This window comes from Somniosus microcephalus, chromosome 13 (genome assembly GCF_052327205.1).
Source record: "Somniosus microcephalus isolate GS21.2 chromosome 13, FLI_Smic_1.0, whole genome shotgun sequence".
Classification (NCBI taxonomy): Eukaryota; Metazoa; Chordata; class Chondrichthyes; order Squaliformes; family Somniosidae; genus Somniosus; species Somniosus microcephalus.
This window is the reverse complement of record NC_140999.1, coordinates 42,766,127-42,789,449: the sequence shown is the minus strand read 5'-3', so window position 1 is coordinate 42,789,449 and position 23,323 is coordinate 42,766,127. Positions and strand designations below refer to the sequence as shown.

The window sequence follows — 23,323 nt, the reverse complement described above, 5'->3', positions numbered from 1 at the left end:
TGGCTAGATGATGAGTTGATGTTGGGTCACAGAGATAGAACCAGCCAAGACCACCTGTTTATTGAGTAAGGAGCTTACACACATCCCTGGTTAACACACACACACACAAACACTATGAGAAGCTGTGCACTGAAGGTGCAAAGGGTCACCGATTCATGGGGTTTGAAGATTGAGCAGGAAGCGCAGCCAATAATATCTGGGCTGAGTGTTCAAACTGAGCGCAAATGGGTGTCTTTGATGGTGCGTGGCGGTGGGTCGAGGGGTCAGGGTGCGTGGCGGTGGGTCGAGGGGTCAGGGTGCACGGCGGTGGGTCGAGGGGTCAGGGTGCGCGGCGGTGGGTCGAGGGGTCAGGGTGCGCGGCGGTGGGTCGAGGGGTCAGGGTGGGTCGAGGCGTCGGTGCGCGGCGGTGGGTCGAGGGGGTCAGGGTGCGCGGCGGGGGGTCGGGGTGCGCGGCAGGGGGTCAGGGTGCGCGGCGGTGGGTCGGGGGGTCAGGGTGCGCGGCGCTGGGTCGGGGGGTCAGGGTGCGCGGCGGTGGGTCGAGGGGTCCGGGTGCGCGGCGGTGGGTCGAGGGGTCAGTGCGCGGCGGTGGGTCGAGGGGTCAGGGTGCGCGGCGGTGGGTCGAGGGGTCAGGGTGCGCGGCGGTGGGTCGAGGGGTCAGGGTGCGCGGCGGTGGGTCGAGGGGTCAGGGTGCGCGGCGGTGGGTCGAGGGGTCAGGGTGCGCGGCGGTGGGTCGAGGGGTCAGGGTGCGCGAGGGGTCAGGGTGCGCAGCGGGTCGAGGGGTCCGGGTGCATGAGGGGTCGGTGCGCGACCGGTCTCTGAGCTGAGCAGGACAGAGTGATTCCCAGAGAATGAATGGTGTTGTTCCATGGGACTCCACTCCCAGTTTATACCGGGAGGCGAATTCCACAGCAATTGCCAAAACTGTTACTTTAAAGCTGCAATTCGCTATTTGAGTACACTCGTGGGACAGATCCCATTAAATGAGTGCCTATTTCAAGTCTTTACGTGGCTTGTCTAGGGGGGGCCTAGTTCAGTGAATCATCACCGGCCAAGGGAGGGCTGCGGGTACTCGGATGTTAGGGAGGACTGGGTCGAGCTTGAGATCATGAATTCGTGAATACAAGCAGCCGCACAGGACTTGCCAAGCGTGGAAACCGCCACCGAGGTAGAAGCGAATCTGAGTTATTATCGTGAAGTTGAGGTTAGTCTCCCTTTAATCATTGCATGATATGCTCACAGCTTTATTACAATAGACACACAATATTATAACAAATATAACATCATAAAGATAATAAATAGACAACCAACCAAGAACAACCACAACAATTTAACATTCACACCAGTGTGTGGTATCCGACCTGGTTTCCATACCCACAAACTGGGGCTCTGGTATTGCAATATCGGACAATTTCCAGATAGCATTGTCTTTCTAGAAGTGCTTCTCCTCAATGTCCATTTTGACTTCTCCAACTTGGAAAATCTCTTTGCGGTCCCTGGTTCCTCGGAATTGGCGGTGACGTTTCCTGTCCAGGGTAACCCGAATTGATTGACCGCTGTTGAGCACTCAGTCAATCTTTCACATCTTCCTCTCGCCAGGTCCTGGCCTTGAGTGGCAGAGTCTCGTGTTGTCAGCCCTGCAGGAATTGGTCTGACGGAGGAATTTTGTCTGGCCCTCATCCCAGTTTGAATACCCACAGGGTGTCAAAACAACATTTTCTTTAGTTTGTTTTTCCCCTTCCTGCGGAAAGTATTGTCGCCGCAGATCATACTACTTTGAGTTATTCAGCCAGTTGTTTAGCCAACATTGACATGTTGTTGCCTGGCGGTACCACGTGGAGGTACGACTCACTGTGACTTAGAACTCAAAAGATGGCCACAGCTACTTTGTAACTAGGTCTCAAGATTAAGAAGGATTAACTTAAGAGTTTGAGGCCAACCCTTCTCACAAGCCCAGCGAAACTCTTTAGAGCTTAAGAGAGTGTGCGTTTCTAAGCTACTACTTTCCCCGATGGACAAGGCAAGTCCACACGGGCTGGTGAGTACAAAGCTGCATCACTGCCCCACACAGGTGGAGTAAGTCACTGAGACCAGCAGTGACCAGAGAAGATGGTTGGAGACAGGCTCTCCAATTGGGGTTTCTGATCAATTTAGAGACTGAATGCAGGCAGTGTGACTTGAATGGCTCCTTTGTATTATACAAGTACCTCTGCGTTAGGATACCCCAGGAGCCTGTCTTCCAAGTCCACCCTGTTTTGTGGTGGGAGTAGGGTTGCCAACTCTAGTTGGGTATATTCCTGGCGGTTTCATCCCATGACCTCCCACCTCCACCAGCCTTGCCCAGTCAAACAGCTTTTTCCACTGCTCTCCAATATTTTTATAATAACTAAAAGTATTAAAATAAAATGAAAAAAGCGCACAATTTTTTAATGCCCCTACGATTTTTCTCCAGGGTTGCTCGCATCAGTGTCCAGGAGATTAATCTTTAATTCCTAGACACTCCGGGACAATCCTGGAGGGTCAGAAACCCTATGTGGGGGAATTCAGAGACCAGAAGTAATGTGCAGTTGTACAATAGTCACAAACTCCAGCTGCAAAACCTTTCTCCGTGTCCATGGACAGCCCGTATAAGTCGACCATGATGGTGCAAAGCCAAGATGCCAGACATGGTGGGATTGACGCCTGCAGTGGCTCTTTACCATTGCTGCACTGGTAACCAGTGAAGCCCCCCCCCCCCCCCCCCCCCCCCCCCCCCCCAGGATCAATGTAGTGCCTGTGGTGGGGGGTCTGGGTGTTTGCTTTGCGGGCTCACCTCTGACAGTGTACTTTTGACCAAAGACCAGTGGTCCCAACAATGTCGATGGTTGGCTACTAGTTCCTGTTTGTGGTTGTAAGTGTCAGATTCCTGCTTTCTGTGCGTCCGTGTGCGGTATTCACCATTGTTAGTCATTTAGTGAAGTCCTGTTTAGCCTTTGAATGGCACTTTCAGACCAAGGACCATCTCCTGGTTTCCGTCAGTTTAATTTCCCTTCAAATGTTCTCAGGGAAGTGACCGAAGTAGTTCAGGTTCCTGGTCTGTGCTGAGTTAGCTGTTCTCAAGTAGGTTGGCAGTAAGGAAGTTACATTGGCCTTGGTAACTCTGCATTAAGGAAGGGGAAAATCAGCCTGAGTTCCTGCTTCAGATCATTATCCAGTGTCCCCGGTGGAAAATGTCTGTTGGGCAAGGGCAGGGCCAGTCTCCATTATGGTGCCCCTCACGGTTGAGTACCCTGTTGATGCTCTCAATTGTCATTTGGGTGGGGTACCAGAGGGTGGCCAATACTCATTGAATCTGTACCCCAGCGAGAGGCAGCATCTTCAGGAGAGGAAGAGAAAAAATTGGAAGAATCTGGGAAGGGTAAAAGAGATTATTTTTACTTTTGCACTACAGATTTTTAAAATTTTTTTTAAAGTCAATTCTTAGCTCCTGTTTCTTTCCACACAAATATTTGTGGGAATTTCCCGCAGAATTCTGGAAATCTCTTTTAATCTTGTACCTAGGATCGGTTAGGATTTCTGTTTAATGTCTCTAATAGCTGAAAGTAGTGAACTAAGGAGGTGGGCAGAAGAGCTATTCACTTTTCCTCATTTTTGATTTAAGAATAATTGTCCGCATCTCGCTCTGAATAAATAATTTATTTTTTAAAAGGCTTGGCATTCTAGCTCTGTCGTTTTGATCCTAAATCTCACCCCTTGACCAATTGCCAACTTGAGCTGCCTGGGCCTGGTTTCCAGAGGCTCCGGCTTTAGCTCAGTTCAAGACCCCAACAAACTGGGATGTAATAAAAAGTGTCTCAGCTGCTTTGGTTCAGTAACTTTTTTTGTAATTGCTAAGTGAATTTTTTTTCTTCAGAGTGCTGCTTTTATGTGCAGAATCTGGGCTGTAAATAAAGGATCTTTGTATATGAGCGAAAGCCTAAATGGATGCTGTAGTGTATGTGCCTTTAAGTCAGAACTACTTTTACAGCTCCTGTATACTGTAGTACCGGCAGTGACCACACCGGTATATAAGCTTTGCGCATGCCTCTGTACCCCCCAGTCTAGAGACTACCCTCCTCCAGTAAAGACCTGTTATTTGTTAATGTACAGCATCCGTGTGATTATTTAATAAGAGCATATCCACTGAACCACTGATCCAACAGTGGCGACGAGTGTCGATTCGAATTTAACTGCAAAAAAAAAATTAAAAAAATAGTCGAGGTCAGGAACACGGGCGTCGACCACGAGCAACCGCCCAGCAGTCAGGCAGAGATCCAACTTTGCAAGGGAGGCTGTGGAGAGCCGGGCTTGGTTCCCCAGCCACAACGAGCAGTAAGAGACCGACGACAGGTCCAGCGCAGACCCTTCCCGAGCAGCAGCGGCTGGAGCCGACCGACGGCGGAGAGAGAGCCGAGCAGCGTCGACGGGGTAAGACAGAGGGTGAAGAGCACAGGGCGCAGCCGGGGGTTGAACACCGAGCGGCGTCGAGGAAAATAAAACAAACCGGAGAGAGAGAGAGAGAGTAAGAAACAGCCGGGTTCTAGACTGAGCAGCGTCGAAAAATATAAAAAGAAGAACGCGCAGAGCACAGCCAGTGCTCACGGGCTGAACAGGGTCCACGGGGTGAAGAAAGGGGAGATGCCATTGAGCCGCGGAGAAGAAGGAAGAGCGCGGGAGGCGCCATTGAGCCGCGGAGAAGAAGGGAGAGCGCGGGAGACGCCATTGAGCTGCGGAGAAGAAGGAAGAGCGTGGGAGACGCCATTTTTAGAAGCCGCAGCGGAGAAGAAGGGCGAGCGCGGGAAGGAAGGAAAGCGCGGGATACGCCATTTTGTGCCAGCGGAGAAGAAGGGGAAGCGCGGGAGGCGCCATTTGTGATAGTTAACGCACACCCAAGGATGCCGAAGAGTGGCAGTAGCTCTACGTTCGACAATTAAGTCGAAGATTGGGCGACATATGTGGAACGTATTGAGGTGTACTGCAGGGCGAATGAAGTGCCAGATGCTAATAAAGCACTGGTTCTGTTAAATTCAATGGGTGCAAAAACTTATGGGTTACTGCAAAATCTAATAACCCCAGAGAAGCCGGTAAACAAGAATTTTGAAAGCATAGTAGAAATCCTACAGGACCACTTAAACCCCACACCGCTGCTGATAGCAGAACGATTTAAGTTCCATAAAAGGAACCAACACAAAGACGAAAGCAATGCCGAGTACCTAATGGAACTGCGCAAGCTATCGAAACACTGCCAGTTTGGAGCGGGACTAGCAGACACGTTAAGGGACAACTTTGTGTGTGGACTTCAAAGTGAAAGAAGCCGTTTCTGGGTTCCATCAGAAAAGGACCTTGCGCTGGACAAAGCTTTCAGTATGGCAGTATCACACGAAGCAGCCGCAAGGGGCGCTGCAGAGATACAACAGAGACCACAAGAATATGGCACCAATGAAATGTCCTATGGAACAGGGAAGTGCTATCGCTGTGGCAGAACAACACATGACCAGAAAGATTGTTGGTTCAAGGACCAAGTGTGCAGACAGTGTGGGAAAGCAGGACACATAGCAAGAGTCTGCAGGTCTGGGTAGAAAACCAACAGTAAGAAATCTCCACAGGAGAAGTACAAAAAGGTACACCAGGTGATGGACAGTAGTTCAGACGAACAGAAAAGTGACACAGACTCCGGAAGCAAGGAGCTGGGTTGTCTGAAACTACATAAGGTAACCGAAATGGAGGATCACCAGACTATCTGGGTTACACTCAAGATAGACGGAGTCCAAGTGGAAATGGAATTGGACACAGGGTCAGCTCTAACAGTCATAAATCAAAGAGACTGCAAGCGGCTATTTTCACACATACCCTTGAAAGCTACAGAGATTGTCTTGAAGACGTATACAGGGCAAAAAGTCTACCCCAAAGGAAAAATAAGGGTGAAAGTGATATATAAAGGCCAGGAAATACCTAAAATGGATATATATGTATTGCCAAATGGAGGACCACCACTGCTAGGACGTGAATGGATCCGGAAGATACAATTAGATTGGCATTCCATACAGGCACTGAAGGTTGAGGCCAAAAAGGATGATGACGTCACACCTGGACGACTGTCAAAAATGCTAACTGACGCAAAAGAAGTGTTCCAGGAGGGACTCGGAACACTAAAAGGAATAACCGCAACTATTAAAATAGAGGAAAATGCAAGCCCAAAGTTTCTTAAGGCCAGACCAGTGCTTTACACGATCAGACCAGCTGTTTAAGCAGAGCTGGAAGGGTTGGAACATTCAGGAGTACTGTCCAAAGTGGACTGGAGCGAGTGGGCTACACCCATCGTTCCTGTAATGAAGAGGTTGTTGAGTAATACGCCTGGGGAACCAAAGAAGGTCCACATCTGTGGGGATTTTAAGGTGACAGTGAACCCAGTCCTTCACATGGCAATATCCGCTTCCACGAATTGAGGCTATTTTCGCCTCGCTATCTGGAGGTAACCGCTTCACCAAAATTGATCTAGCCCAGGCGTACTTGCAAATGGAGGTAGAAGAAGCTTCGAAACATTACCTTACGATCAACACTCATTAAGATCTCTATCAATACAACCGGCTGGTGCTTGGAGTAGCCTCGGCTCCGGCTATCTGGCAAAGGGCGATGGATCAGGTCCTGCAAGGGATTCCAAGGACCCAGTGTTATTTGGACGACATCTTGGTCACGGGCAAAAATGACGGTGATCACCTTGCCAACTTGGAGAAGGTGCTCACCAGATTAAAGGAGTATGGGCTACGAGCTAATCGCCACAAGTGCGAGTTTTTCCAGAAACAGATCTCGTATTGTGGCCACGTCATCAATGAAGAGGGGTTACATAAGTCCCCTGAAAAGGATTGAGGCAGCAGTCAAGGCTCCAGCACCGGAAAATGTGTCACAACTGAGGTCGTTCCTCGGGCTGGTAAACTACTACCACAAGTTCTTACCAAATTTGTCTACGATATTACACCCGCTGAACACCCTACTGCAAACAGGGGTACCATGGAAGTGGGATGACGAACGTAGACGAGCTTTCCAGAAGTGTAAAGAATTGATCACATCAAAAGAGGTGTTGGCCCATTTCAACCCAGCACTACCAATTCGTTTGGCATGTGATGCATCACCCTACGGTATTGGAGCGGTGCTGTCGCACAAATTCCCAGACGGGTTGGAGAGGCCAGTAGCCTTTACGTCTCGGTCACTAATCTCAGCCGAGCGCAACTACGCCCAGATTGACGGGGAGGCCCTCAGCCTAGTATGGGGAGTAAAAAAATTCAACCACTATTTGCATGGGCAGAAGTTCACTTGGCTGACTGACCACCAACCACTTGTCTCCATCTTTAATCCTAAGAAGGGCGTTCCAGTGATGACTGCACAGCGGTTACAAAGATGGTCCCTGTTTCTAGGGGCGAATCAATATGAAATAGAATATAAAGGCACGAAACAGCATGGGAAAGCTGATGGGCTATCGCGCCTGCCACTGCCTACTGTGGAGGAAGCACCAGCAGTGGACCCTATCAAGATATTTTATTCGTCAATAATTGAACGATTGCCAGTAACAAACGCGGATATAGAGAAGGAGACCCGCAATGATCCGACGCTGTCACGGGTATATGAATTGACGGTGAGGGGATGGCCAACGCATGGCGACTCACTGTTGCCAGCATTCTCATTCAGAAGAGAACAGCTGTCAGTATGCCAGGGGACAGTGATGTGTGGATCCAGAGTGGTGATTCCACCCAAATTAAGGGAGAGAGTGCTAAATGAGCTACATGAAGGTCATCTGGAGGGAGTGAAAATGAAAAGCCTTGCTAGGGCTTATGTGTGGTGGCCGGGAATCGATCAACAAATCGAAGACCTAACCAAGAGCTGCTTAGGATGCCAGAAGGTCCAAAATGCACCACCACATGCCCCTCTACACCCATGGGAGTGGCCCTCCTCTCCATGGCAACGGGTACATATTGATTTCGCTGGTCCATTCATGGACTCAATGTTCTTAATAGCAGTGGATGCTCATTCAAAGTGGCCTGAGGTGATAAAGATGTCTTCAACCACTACAGAGAAAACGATTGCAGTCCTACGGACCATATTTGCCAGAAACAGTTTGCCAGAGCAGATTTGCTCTGATAATGGACCACAGTTTGTGTCCGACGAGTTCCAAAAATTCATGAAAAGGAATGCGGTAAGGCATTACACATCCGCCCCGTATCATCCAGCCACAAATGGATTGGCTGAGAGGTTCGTACAAACCTTTAAGAAGGCGATAAAGGCCATGTGCGATGATGAAATTCCACTACAGCATAAGATGGACAGTTTATTAGCCTACCGAAACACGACACATGCAGTTACCAACCAGACCCCAGCCATGATGTTCTTTAACCGAAGGTTGAGATCTCATCTGGACTTGCTCAGACCAAATGTGCGAAGAAATGTTGAGGACAAACCATTCCAGCATATCAATGAGAAGCCAACAAGGAACTTCAATGTAGGGCAACCAGTCTTGGCCCGTGACTATCGAACAGAGAAGTGGCAACCCGGAACGATATGTACAAGGCAGGGGCCATTAATGTACACAGTGGATGTCGGGGAGAACATTGAGACACGCCACGTCGATCAGATCTTAGCGTCGCAGGAATGCGTCAACCCCATGTCTCGAGTACCTGGGGATGAAACCGACATACCGGTAGCATCTACTTCAGACCCAGTAACAGTGGAACCCGATGAACTACCCGAGGAAATGGGGTCAGACTCGCCTCTGCACCAAGAACAAGAACCTCTGGAAAGGTGCTGTCCCGAAAGGGTCAGGAAGCCGCCCCAAAGACTGAATCTATAAATGGACTTTTGTTGTTTAATGTACATGTTGAAATGTTAATTGTTATTTGAATATTAGGGGTATTACTAATCTAAAAGGGGAGGAATTGTAGTGTATGTGCCTTTAAGTCAGAACTACTTTTACAGCTCCTGTATACTGTCGTACCAGCAGTGACCACACCGGTATATAAGCTTTGCGCATGCCTCTGTACCCCCAGTCTAGAGACTACCCTCCTCCAGTAAAGACCTGTTATTTGTTGATGTACAGCATCCGTGTGATTATTTAATAAGAGCATATCCACTGAACCACGGATCCAACAGATGCGACCTTAATTTTCAGAAGGAAGTGGTCCCCAGGTGGAAGGAGCTTGGTTTGCTCTCAGTGCCTTAATGTCAAGTGCTGCTGCTGTTCAGCGGAGGACATTTTCAGCAAATCAGCCAATTGATCTGTTGTACTTGTTGTAGATTTTTACACACACACAATTCGCTATGTTTGACTATCTCTTGCGAACCTCTTTTGTTTAAATCGCTTTATTGGAAGATGTGGTACTCTATGGTTTTATACTACATCAAGGCCCTTTTTGATGGTGTGGCCTTGCATGCCCCGCTGAACTTTCCCATTTGAAATACTCCCATTAGCGAGCCTGCTCATCACCAAGTGGTTTCTCTAAGCATCACATGTGCAATCTTTGCATGTGCTTGTTCTGCTGAGATTTCAGCAATTGAGCCTCATCGCAAAACCTCACTACCAGGACTTGGGGATTTTCTAAGGAGATCCCTCCTCCTCCTGCACTTTGTTTCTGTTTTCAGGCTGCATCCTCCAGTTGGAAGGGGATGTGAAACGCTGGCTTGTGGTGACTGCAAGAGAGGAATTTTTTTCCTGACCTACTTTGTATTTTTTTTAAAATTCCAGTTTCCCAGTTGTGTCTTACTGTAAAACTTCCACTTAAAAAACTTCCTGATGGTACCAGGCCCAAGTAGCCATTCTTCATGTCCGCCTAGATGGTGAATTGTGGCCAACTATTCCACCACATGGGGCGTCACACCAAGTCCAATTCTGTTCTCTGATGTCTGCACACCTGCACTTTCCAGCAGGAGCCACTGGATAGTGGTCAGGAGCAGGCACCCTGTTATAAAAGAAATAAAACAACAATTCCTCCCCCCCCCCCCCCCCCCCCCGCTTTCCTATCTCTGTGATGCTGAGGCCAATTGTAGGCCACCCCCTACTGTACATGCAGTTAACTTGGCACAGAGCAAGGATTTAACCGGTGACCAGAGTGCTTCTTGGCTAGGTGAGGTAATCTCAGCCAGGATGGCAGTAGGGGCACTATAATTGGCAGCACTCTCCGCTCCGAGTCAGAAGGTTGTGGGTTCAAGTCCCACTGCAGAGACTTGATCTAGGCTGACACTCCAGGGCAGTGCTGAGGTTGCGCTGCACTGTCGGAGGTGCCGTCTTTCAGAAGAGACGTTAAACCGAGGCCCCGTCTGCCCCCTCAGATGGACGTAAAAGATCCCGTGGCACTATTTCAAAGAGGAGCAGGGAGTTCTCCCCAGTGTCCTGGCCAATATTTATCCCTCAATTAACATCACTAAAACAGATTATCTGGTCAATATCTCATTGCTTGTGGGAGATTGTTGTGTGCATATCACGTGCCACGCTTCCTGCATTACAACCGTGACTACACTTCAAAAGTACTTCATTGGCTTTGAGACGTTCTGAGGGTGTGAAAGGCGCTATATAAATGCAAGATTTTCTTGTTAAATCTGTGTTCTGGGCGAGAGGGGAGTCAATCAGCTGGAGCTCCTGCTACCCAGCCCCCCCCACCCCAGTTAAATACCCAGCTGACACTCCACTCTGTACTCGTGTTAAGAATGGTCACTTGACTGAGGTAGTGGAGCTGCACTTTATTTCTGTTTATTCAGTATGTTGTTTAATTTGGCGGGTGTGGGACCTGTTGGTTGTGGTGTAATTTGTACAGTGGTGTACTCTGTTGCACCGTGTTCACTGAACAGCAAATCTGTTACCCTCAAGTGTCCGCTTGGCTCAGCTGGTAGTTGTCTTTCCTCGTAGTCAGAAAGTTGTGGGTCCCAGGATCTGCACATTAACTCTAGGATAAACCATCAGTGCTGTATGGGTATATCATTTGTGAAATGTATAATGTGTGTGGATGTAGGACCCTAAACCTCGTACAATAGATCTTATGGTAATATTTAATTTACATGCCTATGCTCAATCAATAAACTCAAGATGGTTGGCCCTATTTTTTCTTCTAAATGACTTCCCTCCTCCCTTGATACTGACCTGTGCTGGGGCCCGGCCCGTGCCGGGGCCTGGGTTCGCCGGGGCCCGGGGTCCGGCCTCTGCCGGGGCCCGAGTTCCCTGGGGTCCGGCCTCTGCCGGGGCCCGGGTTCCTTGGCAACTGACAACCCCCATCACTATCTCACCTGAATGACTGTGTGAGCCCAGATGGTAAATGTCAGGAGGCTATTTAACTCTGGAAATCCTACCGTTACTCAGTATGTGTAACCACACAGATACACACACAAATCCATTGTCCCAGGCCCCTGATTCTGCTGGTTGGACTTTGAGGGGCTGTATTCCCTCAAATAATTAAGAGGTTAATGATGAGCCAAAGGTTTGTCTGGGAGCCATTTCTGCCTCGAGCTTTGCTATTCCCAATGGAGGGATTGGGAAATGATTTGTAAATAATCCTTGTTTGTAGTCGTGGGAACAGTCCATGCAGCTGGTGGGAAAGACTGTTCCCCTTTCCCACACTTGGTGAGGACAGTAAACTTGTTACCATGGATAAAATTGAGATCTCCAGAAACAACCAATGTATATATGTGAGGACAGGGTCGGGCTTGGCTGTGATGCTGCTTCCCTCCCCCCAGGGTTAGCTATCCTGTTGACACTCACTATCAAGGCTCACATGAAGAATGGCTACTGGACAAGTTACCGATGGGAGTAGCAGTGGAATTGTACCACAGCACAAGTCCAAACCTTGACTGGAGAAAACTGAGGGACAGCTGATTGCCAGACACCAGCAGAAAGCCCCTGAATCATTCCCTACATTGAGTATTTATATGTAGATGGTCCTGTCATTCTCACTGTAGGATTCATTTCTCTTGAATTGATCTTGAGGAATTGGTTGAGCACTGAAGCAACCAATCACAATGCAGTTTAGGGTTATAAAATCATCGTGTCCAAACTACGTGCCCTAAACCCCGGTAATCTGGCCTTGTGACTCCCCAGCAACTGTTTCTATTGGTGCTATTGAGCTGGGCTTCTGATCCCAAATCATCTCATCACAAACACTGTCTCCTTCCACCTCTCCAACATCACCTGTCTCTGCCCAGCCAATCTATCACCTAAACTTTGTCACCTCCAGGCTCAACTATTCCAGTGTTCTCCTGGCTGGTCTCCCATCTACCATCCTCCTGTAAACTTCAGCTTATCTAAGGCTCTGCTGCCCATATTCTATGCATACCAAATCCCACTCCATCATCACCCCTGCCCTTGTTGATGTACATTGATTTCTGGTCTCCCAACACTTCAAATTTAAAATTCTCATCATTGCTTTTATTGCCTCACCCCTCCCAATCTGCAACCTCCTTAGCCCTACAACTTTCTCCAAACTCGCCCTTCCGCTGACTCTGGCCTCTTGTGCATCCCCACCGTTGGTGGCTGTGCCGTCAGCTGCCTAGGTCCCACCTTTTGGAATTCCCTCCCTAAACATTCCTGCCCCTCCATCTCCCTCTCCTCCTTTAAGACCCTCCTTAAAACCCACCTCATTGACCAAGCTTTTGATCACCTCTCCTAATATCTCGTTCTTTGGCTCGGCATCCATCTTTGACATTACACCTCTGAAGTGCCGTGCAACGTTTTTCTTTGTTAAAGTTGCTTTATCAATGCAATTTCCTCCTTGTTCTCTGGTTTATCCTGTTTGAATTGCGTAGTCCTGGAGGGTTGGAGAGCGCTGTTCTTAGCATTGTTGCCTCATTGGTGGATAAATCCTAAATCACAACAAAACATCTGATTAGTATCAGCAACTGGCGCTATTGCCAAATTAAACGGAACATGGCGTTAAACTGTTTTTGTGGCCCCCTATGGTATGAACTCACACAAAGAAAGAAAGACTTGCATTTATATAGCACCTTTCATGACCACCGGACATCTCAAAGCGCTTTACAACCAATGAAGTACTTTGTGACATGTACTCACTGTTGTAATGTAGGAAAACATGGCAGCCGATTTGCGCACAGCAAGCTCCCACAAACAGCAATGTGATAATGACCAGAGAATTTTTTTTATGTTGATTGAGGGATAAATATTGGCCAGGACACCGAGGATAACTCCTGCTTTTCTTCGAAATAGTGCCGTGGGATCTTTTACGTCCACCTGAGGGGGCAGATGGGGGCCTAGGTTTAACGCCTCCTCCGAAAGACGGTACCTCCGACAGTACCCAACTGTCGGCCGCAGAGCTGAGCCGTACAGAGCAGGAAGGTGCCTGGTCCTTGCCGAGTTAGCTGATCCCACTGAGCTAGGGAGGAGCAAATTCAGCCAGGGTTTTCACTCCTGATCACTGTTCAGTAACCCCCAGTTAGAATGAGTGTGTGCAAGTAAAATATAGAATATAAAACCAAATACAAGAGGATTCCTGTTACCTAGGAGAAGTTGAAGGATGTGCTGGGTTACCAGTTTGATGGGCACTCTGTAGTTGTAAATTAGCGTGTTGGCTTTTCCATAAGCCTCTGTAAAGCTGTCTTCCCTCCACTGAGGAAATGGGAGCATTGATTTGGCAATGGAGTGACATCACTTGAGTTTATTTAACTGGTGGAATGAGTGAACCCTAGACAGAGCTCAATGTCCAAAAAAAATAAAATGCCGCGGGTGCCCTTCCACCTGAAAGCCAGGGATCAGTGCCAGACTTGGGTCCAAAGGTCTGGACTCCCATAGGGTTCATCTTTCCAATCTGAATTCTGGTCTCTTGCACATCCCTGATTTCCTTCGCTCCATTATCAGTGGCCGTGCCTTCAGCTGCCTGGACCCTAAGCTCCGGAATTCCCTTCCTAAACCTCTCCACTTTTCTACACCTCCCTCCTCCTTTAAGATGCTCCTTAAAACCTACCTCTTAAAGTGGCCAAGCTTTCCTAATATCTCCTTATGTGGCTCGGTGTTAAATTTTGTTTGACGCTCCTGTGAAGCACCTTGGGACGTTTTACTACGTTAAGGACGCTATATAAATGCAAGTTGTTGTTGAGTAGAAGGTGAACCATATCATAGGATTTGATGAGACAACAGGAGACTGTGGGGACTGAGCAGTGCTGCCCACACTGTTGTGGTATCTCCTGGCTATTTAGGATGAGCACCTCAGTTAATAAACCATTCATTTCTAATAGAGACTAACTTCAGGCTCTCTTGACTAGTCCAGCTCGCCTACGCATTCACAACCTGGAATTCTCCCATTTACAAAAGAAAGAAAGACTTGCATTTATATAGCGCCTTTCACAACCACCGGACGTCTCAAAGTGCTTTACAGCCAATGAAGTACTTTTGGAGTGTAGTCACTGTTGTAATGTGGGAAACGCAACAGCCAATTTGCACACAGCAAGCTCCCACAAACAGTAATGTGATAATGACCAGATAATCTGTTTTTGTTATGTGAGGTGAGGGATAAATATTGGCCATGACAATAATTCCAATTATTGTCCAATTAAAGTTGCAATTATTTGTTTTTTCCCTGTAACAGAGCGAATATTTTGTTTCCAATTATTCCCCAACCGAACGGTTTTGAGGGAGGTTCAGTTTTTCCTTTTAGGTCAGTGCTGACCAGCCACAAGCATGGAATGGCCTTTGCAGCTTCCAATCTCTGCTCTCATTATCCAAACTAAAGGAAGGGAACATCTGGCAGGAGGTTTCTGTTCGGTGATGGGTCGGGGGTGCTAATACCGCTCACACACAAACACACACACGTCTTAAGCTCTAAGAGCCAAACTCTCCTCCGTCTGTCACCACTTTTCTCATCTCTCTCTCTTATGGTCACTCCTTCTCTGAACTTCATAAGCTCCAAATCTTCTTCTTCTTAGGCAGTCCCTTGAAACAGAGGATGACTTGCTTCCACATTAAAAATGAGTTCTCAGGTGACTGATGAGTCCAATGCGGGACCTACAGTCTCTGTCACAGGTGGGGCAGACGGTGGTTGAAGGGGCGGGTGGGTGGGGTGCTTGGGTTAACGTGCGCTGCTTGCGCTTGGCTTCTCCTCCACTTTGTGCGGTCTTGGGCCAGGGATTCCCAGATGTCGGTGTGGATGTTGCACTTTTTCAAGGAGGCTTTGAGGGTGTCCTTGAAGTGTTTCCTCTGCCTACCTGGGGCTCTCTTGCCGTGTCAGAGCTCCGAGTAGAGCGCTTGTTTTGGGAGTCTCGTATCGGGCATGCGGACAATGTGACCCGTCCATCGGAGCTGATTGAGCATGGTCAAAGCTTCGATGCTGGGGATATTGGCCTGAGCGAGAACACTGACGTTAGTGTGCCTATCCAGCCAATGGATTTGCAGGATCTTGCGGAGGCAGTGTTGGTGGTACTGCTCCAGTGCTTTGAGTACCCTGTTCTCCACTCACTTCATCTCCTCGCTGTGTTGAAGTCAAAACTCGTCGCACATTGTCTCCTGCTCTTAATTCATTCTTTCTTAGGATCTGGAAACTGAAGTTCCTCACCTCTCTTGAGCTTCCCTTCCTCCTACAATCCAGAGGCTTAAAACCCAAGCTTGTCTTCACCTACTCAGTATTTCCTGATCTACCCTCATCTTCTCTCCCACTCTTTAATGTTGGTGCTGTCCTGGCCTTCAGCTGAGTTTCTTGGTTTTAAAAATAAGTAATCTTAAAGTTCATTTTCTTTAACGATTGAAATTAGCAACTCCTGCAAACAAAAACATTTTGTTTAACTGTCTAGGAAAACTTGCTGTATTAAATTGAATTCTATCTCTTTTCTCAACTGACAGCAAACATTGCACTAGATGTTGGAGCAGGATAACACAGGAGCCAATTTGTGTGATCTTTGTGGGTGGGACTGAAGCTGGGTTTTTAATCAGAAATTGTTAAAATTTACTTTTTAGTAAAATGCAGGGGCAGCACTAAAGTACCTTTTTACTGGGAGAGAACATGGGCAAAGGAATTGCAACCACCTCCCTCATAACCACAGTTAAAGTAAGTGTGCTGAGTTACTGGTTGGACTACAGTGAGCTCCCCCTGCCCAGCTCCCGGAGTCAGTGATATCCTGTACCATGGTCCTTGGCTTTTCTCAATTTAAAAGAAACTGCAATGCTTTATCTGTGTGGTGCAAATTATACACACACATTCTTTTCCTTGTGAATGGAAGTTCCACAGTGACTGTGTTATGAGGAATTTAGTTGGTGGTGAAATTGTTGTTTGTTTTAGTCATGTTTGCATCTGTTCTCTTCATTCTTTCAATTCCTTATTTTTGGCTGCAATGGCTTTAAACTGCTGCCAAGTTTACTTTTGCTTAAATCTCTCCAGAATGCAGCAGATGGAATTAGCCGAGTTCCCATCCTGTTCTTTTTATTTTCCCCTTCTCTTGAAGACACTGGCTTGGGGCACGAGTCCCACCCCTTCCAATCCCCTTCACGCAAGTGGCTATTCTTCACGTGCGACACTAGGCAGTTTGCGTTTGTTTACTTGGGCCCACACTGACCGCTCCACACTGTTCGCGGACTGTGGTTTTATGACTGGCAGGGACCCAAAGACTGGGTGCCAAGTGATGAGAGTTAGGCTCTGATGAAGACCTCTAGTGCAGTAACTCAAATAGCCAGGATAAATGGGGCCAGGAAAAATACAGTGGAATTTCATGTGTATATATGAGGTGTGTTTTGTACCACTTCCCTTTCACCTCCATCTCTCTCTGTCTCAGCCATACCACCCACCCCAAAGAGTGTTTTTTAAAATTCATTCTTGGGTTACAGGCGTCGCTGGCAAGGCCAGCATTTGTTGCCCATCCCTAGTTGCCTTTGAGAAGGTGGCGGTGGGCCTTTTTCTTAGACCGTTGTAGTCCGTGTGGTGAAGGTGCCCCCACAATGCTGTTAGGTGGGGAGTTTTAGGATTTCGACTGAGCGACCATGAGCGACCAATGATATTTCCAAGTCCAACTGTATGACTTGAAGGGGAACCTGGAGCTGGTGGTGTTCCCATGCACTTACTGCTCTTGTCCTTCTAGGTGGTGGAGGTCACTGGTTTGGCAGGTGCTGTGGTTATACAAAGTGATTTGATAGTGGGAGGGATATCTTTTTGACTGATACTAGGCTAAAGGGATGGATTGCTCACACCCACACAATGCAGGCCAGGAAAGCTATTTGCTTTTAAGCTGGCCTCCATATATCTTCCCCAGCCATTGGGGAACATAATATAAGAATTAGGAGCAGGAGTAGCTCATACGGCCACTCGAGCCTGCTCCGCCATTCAATAAGATCGTGGCTGATCATCAACCTCAACTCCACTTTCCCGCCCGATTCCCCATGTCCCTTGATTCCCCTAGAGTCCAAAAATCTATCGATCTCAGCCTTGAATTTATTCAACTGCACTGCTGCGAATGAACTGTTCACTCTTTGCAACTTTAAAACTTAAGGTAACTGCTCCAAGACTCTGCTCCAGGCGTGGAGCCTCACTCGATGGGAGCACTGGCTGCAGAATCGGGTGTGGAGGTTATTTAACTTTTATGAATAAAATCAGGAACGCCGCAAATCGGGAGTGCTGATCGCTGCGTCCAGTTGTCTAATCAGAGCACTCTGATAATTTACCAGTTTGTGTCTCTAAATGGAACTGGCTGGTGTACTAACCGCAATATCTGTTGACCTGGTCAGTTGAGAGAGACAGCGATAGACAGAATTCATTTCATATAGCAAGGGCACTTCAGTTAATGCAGTATCACAGTTAATGTTTAACACTGAGAACCTTCCAGAACAATTCAATCCAAGTTATTTTCAGTAACCGTCTCTTATTGAAGGTTCAGGGATGCTCTTTTGTCAGCCATTCTGAATTTTAATAAACTTCAGTAGTGCCGTGGTGGGGGGAGGAAGAGCAGAGAATGTGACCCAGGAAAAGGACAGGTAGAAATCAAATAACAAGAAACATTCCCATCCCGTCGTTGTTATGTTCATTAATAACTAGACGTTTGCATTATGAACAGCTAGCTTTTGCTAGTCACCTTTATTGAGTACATGTTCTTTACTATACAGCATCTGTAGAGATTCAGTATGTGTACTTCTGTGTGCAGGCAGCCATCTTGACTACTGCTTTCTGGGTAGCCTAGTGCATCGTGGGTAGTGTAGTCTTAAACACATACAACTAAATATACAGCTCTACGGCTCCATCTAGTGTACCACCCTAGAATGACATGTTATTGATCATTACAGTCGTGTGTTCAGAATGAAGCTTCAGAGCAGTGGAAGTCACCAATGAAAGAACTAAAAAAATACCACCCTCCTCCCTGGGTTACAACTTCATGGGTCCCAAGCATCTTCCAATACCTCCTCCAAATGGCCATTACCCACCTGTGAGCTGAGACCCTTGATGTTGGCAGGCTGATTGACCTCGATGGGGGGAATCCCAGCTGAGCCTAATCTTGCCCTTGCCCGACCTCCACGCATGTATTTTCCAGCAGGACTCGCTGGATAACGATCAGAAGTGGCAACCTTGGCTAACCCAAGAGAACTGAGGTCAATTGTAACACCCTATCTGCGCTCTGACTGCAGTCGGGTAACTCGGCACAAACCAGGATCAAAGCTGGTACATTCCTGGTCTAGTTTAATACTGCACTGGGCATGTATTTATCCACTAGGCCAGGAATGTCCAGCTACATGCATACCATGGAGCCTTGGGGTGGGCCTCGTATCACGTTTAAATTCATGTTCCCATTACTTTGCATATATCTCAAGTTGTACATATAGGACTCAGGTGCTGGGGCTCGGGGTGAAGGGCTCCCTTTGGCCAACAGGCGACAGTTTGGACAACCCCACACTAAGCCATCAGGGAGTTTTAATGTTTTGGAGAATGGTTTGTCTGTGCGGTAATTGCTAGTAACCTTTCCAACCACTTGGCAACTCCACCATTTTCTGTGCGTAATTTAAACAGAAGTGGTTCCGTAAAAGGAACTTTGGACGAAAAATTGAGTCGTGCCCCCTTTGGGGCGCTAACTTCGCCAGTTTTTTGGCGCCCCATGACCGAAATTGTGCGGTAGCACCCCAAGGGAAGCGGGGCACTGCGGTATTGCAGGTCTTCCTCCCCTTAAAGGGGAGGGGCCTTGCGCAGCGTGACCCGGGGCCTAGCTGGGCCCCCGGGGATCGGCGTGCCAGCAAAAGAACCCGGCACTCGAAGTGCTGAGACTCGTGGAGCACAGCCGACACTCCGCAGGGGCGGGGACGGGTAAGGAGGCCGGGGACGGGAACGGAGGCAGGTGCTGGCAGGCGGCCAGCAACAAAAATGGCCGCCCGGCACCTCGCTTTTAAATAGCGCGGTCCCAGCCGCAGGTAGGCCCCCCTGACCCCATCGAACATAGCGTCCGGCGATAAGTCAGGGGGCGCTACGGAAGATCGTGGCCGGGTCGCTGTTCATGGCCAAATTTTTCCCCCATTAGTATTTTTAATATTCATGAGCGTGTTGCACCAGATTGTCCGTCAGTTCCTGGAAAGTTGGTTCCACATCCAATCTACTGAGGCCCTACAGGCCTCATGAAGCTATACACAAAAATGTACCTCTCTCTAGAACATGAAACATAGAAAAAATAGGAGCAAGAGTAGGCCATTTGGCCCTTCGAGCCTGCTCCGCCATTCAGTATGATCATGGCTGATTCTCTATCTCAAATACCATATTCCCGCTCTCTCCCCATACCCCTTGATGCCTTTTGTGTCTAGAAATCTTATCTATCTCCTTCTTAAATATATTCAGTGACTTGGCCTCCGCAGCCTTCTGTGGTAGAGAATTCCACAGGTTCACCACCCTCTGAGTGAAGAAGTTTCTCCTCATCTCAGTCCTAAATGTTCTACCCTGTATCCTGAGACTGTGACCCCGCGTTCTAGACCCACAAGCCAGGGGAAACATCCTCCCTGTATCCAGTCTGTCTAGCCCTGTCAGAATTTTATACGTTTCAATGAGATCCCTTCTCATTCTTCTAAACTCTGGTGAATACAGGCCTAGTCGACCCAATCTCTTCTCATACGACAGTCCTGCCATCCCAGGAATCAGTCTGGTGAACCTTTGCTGCACTCCCTCTATGGCAAGTATATCCTTTCTTAGGTAAGGAGACCAAAACTGCACACAGTACTCCAGGTGTGGTCTCACCAAGGCCCTGTATAACTGTAGTAAGACATCCTTGCTCCTGTACTCAAATCCTCTTGCAATGAAGGCCAACATACCATTTGCCTTCCTAACTGCTTGCTGAACCTACATACTTGCTTTCAGTGACTGGTGTACAAGGGCACCCAGGTCCCTTTGTACATCAGCATTTCCCAATCTATCACCATTTAAATAATACTCTACCTTTCTGTTTTTCCTACCGAAGTGGATAACTTCACATTTATCCACGTTAGACTGCATCTGCCATGTATTTGCCCACTCACTCAACTTGTCTAAATCGCCTTGAAGCCTCTTTGCATCCTCCTCACAACTCACAATCCCACCTAGTTTCGTGTTGTCAGCAAACTTGGAAATATTACATTTGGTTTCCTCATCCAAATTATTGATATATATTGTGAATAGCTGGGGCCCAAGCACTGATTCCTGCGGTATCCCACTAGTCACCGCCTGCCACCCCGAAAAAGACCCATTTATTCCTACACTCTAATTCCAAAGTTGTAGAAAGGAGGAAAAAAAAAAGTGATTAAATTGGTGGATTTTGCACTGTATTTATCCACTGACACTGATAAAGGAGGTCTGAAGATTGGATGCCTTTTAATTTATTGTATGCACCCACCACTTCCCCCCCCACCCCCCCCCCCCCGCCGATGTCCCACAGAAGCTGGCTCATGCTGCAATAAAGGTCCCATGGGCACCTGCTAACCTCCCATATGTCGCACAAGCTGCGTCTCCGTGAACCCTGAAGCCAATGGTAGTATCCCAGTGCTGTCCCCGCCGATAGTGGCCAACTCAGCACAGACTGGGGACTAAACCTGGGGCCCGCCTGGTCTACACAGCAGGCGGTGTACTTCTTCACTGAACTATGCGGGAGGGACGGAGAAATCATTTTTATGCTTTTCTTTTTCAGGGAAAACCTTCCTGATAAATCTTAAATGTTTAATATAACACTTTGTAACTGCATTGGCAATTTGCACGTTGTGAATGTTTCAGCCTGTCTTCATTGGTGCCACTCCCGCCTCTTGAGCTGGAAGGTTGCCAGCTGAAGCTCAGCTCCAGGACTTGAGCGCATAATCTAGACAGACACTTTGGTGCAGTACTGAGGGAGTGCTGCACTGCCCAAGGTGCCTCTTGCAGAAGAGGTATTAAGCTGATGCCTTGGCTGCCTGTTCAGGTGGATGCTAAAAGCAGGGTTACGATTCGGCAAGGACTGCCTTCACTCAAACCAACCGTGTGAATTATTTGCCGGGTCGTGATGGGTGGGAACCATTAACTATCTCAAGGTTCATTAAATCCGATGTTGAGGGGAGGGAGCTATTGGGCACTGCCTGAATCTCCTCACTTTAACACCTAAATAATCTTCTTTAAAACTGACAAGATTTGCAAACCTGCAGAATCCAAAGAATTCTGGAAGTGTGGTTAAAGAATGAAGTCAGTGTGTATTCTGATTTCGCTTTTTTTTTTCTTGACCACTTCCACAAAAAGAATTCGTAAAAATTGTTAATGCTGGCTTTTTAAAAGCAATGTGTGTTCTCTCAAGATTTTTTTAAACAGGGCACCAGACATAGATTGCTCAATAGAAGTTGTTTTCCCAGAGATGAAACAAAGAAATGATTCATTAATACAAAAGTAAAATACTGCGGATGCTGGAAATCTGAAATAAAAGCAGAAAATGCTTGAAATACTCAGCAGGTCAGGCAGCATCTGTGGGGAGAGAGAGACAGTGTTAACGTGGGTTTGGGAAAGTCTCACTCCAGGTATCATAGTGCCATAAAAATACCCACTGAATGATTGTTTAACTGGTGATTCAGGGCCCCTCCTAGGGTGCCATGATTTTTTTGTGTTCACTTTGGTCAGTGTTTTGCCCAAAAGTAGACTCTGAGGGGAGAATTTCCTTTGCGCTGTTCATAGTCAAGTTGGGTAACCATGCATACAAGAACAAATGCATGATTTCATAACAGAGAACCAATCCCCTTCCCCATCCTTTCTACCCGCTCCCCCCTGCAGGACCAACCCCCCCTCCATCCCGATCAGACAACAATCTGATCTGTGTCCTGTTTTCCTGCAGATTGCTCAGAAATATGATGATCAGAAGGAGGAAGAGCTGCGAATCTGGATCAAGGAGATCACTGGGAAGCAGATTGGGGACAACTTTCAGAAAGGCCTGAAGGACGGTGTAATCCTTTGCGAGTGAGTACTGTGTTCCTAGTCTCTGATTTGTCAATTTGGCAAAACGGAATTTCAAAACGTTAAAATTTGGCCCTATTTTCCCTGACCCTCACTTTCTAAGATGCTGAGTTATGTTTAACGGGTTGCGCCCACTCTGTTCTTCGTGTGAGTCTAAACAATCAGAATCGTCGGGCTGTTCAATCATGGGGAGATCATCACAACCACGGCTGATATTTGTCTTGGGGCACTGAGGTTAATTGTTGCATCCGAATTGGTGCCCTGGCTGAGGCCCGCCGACCTCCCATCACGAGGTGTCCCTTGTAAAGCTCCACCATTTCCTGCAACAGATCAACTTTTCCTCACTGCCTTCCCGCTGTCTGTCTCCAAGTCTTTGGGGTAGATTTTCCTGGAGCCGTCAAGCGGGGTTTCAGGCATGTGGGGGGGGGTGGGGAAATCCCGAATTCGGGGGTCCCGACACCATCCCGCCCAAAAGCTGCCTCCATGTAAGTTTCACAGGAGGCGGGTACCCGCCCCGCACTGGGACCCGCCGACCCGAGGCGGGAAGGGATTAGTGCTAATTAACTGCCTGTTAACATGTAGTTAACAGGCAGTTTTTAGCTAATCCCTATTTTGAGGGGTGTCATGTGGGATTCCCGATGGCTCCAAACCACGCCAGGTTAGAGCAGTCGGGTTGAAGGACTTGGCGGGATCGCGATGTCGGTGTTCAGGTGAGTGATGGGTGCATAAGTGCAAAGGTAAGTGTGTTTGGTGTGTCTAAAGTGTGTAAAGAAGTTTAAATTACCTGTACTTACCGTAACAGCCTTTCTTCCTCTAGGTTTCGGGAGTCCATCACTCAGCCGGCACTGAAAGCAGAATGGCTGCGATCTGTCAAAAGTGACAGCCTTCAGCTTTTAATGTCGGTGAGAGTTCTAACTGAGTCTGTGTAGAAGGGCTCGGGTTAGAAA

At 47.9% G+C, this 23,323-nt stretch overlaps 1 protein-coding gene across 1 annotated transcript in view; it reads left to right on the top strand.

Annotated features, from left to right (window-relative positions):
- cnn2 (calponin 2) overlaps nt 1–23,323 on the top strand; it is a 44,885-nt gene that overhangs the window by 10,922 nt on the left and 10,640 nt on the right. Inside the window, exon 2 of the mRNA XM_086004833.1 lies at nt 22,258–22,379. Within this exon, the coding sequence (XP_085860959.1) occupies nt 22,258–22,379 (122 nt within the window). The remainder of the gene's footprint in view (nt 1–22,257; nt 22,380–23,323) is intronic.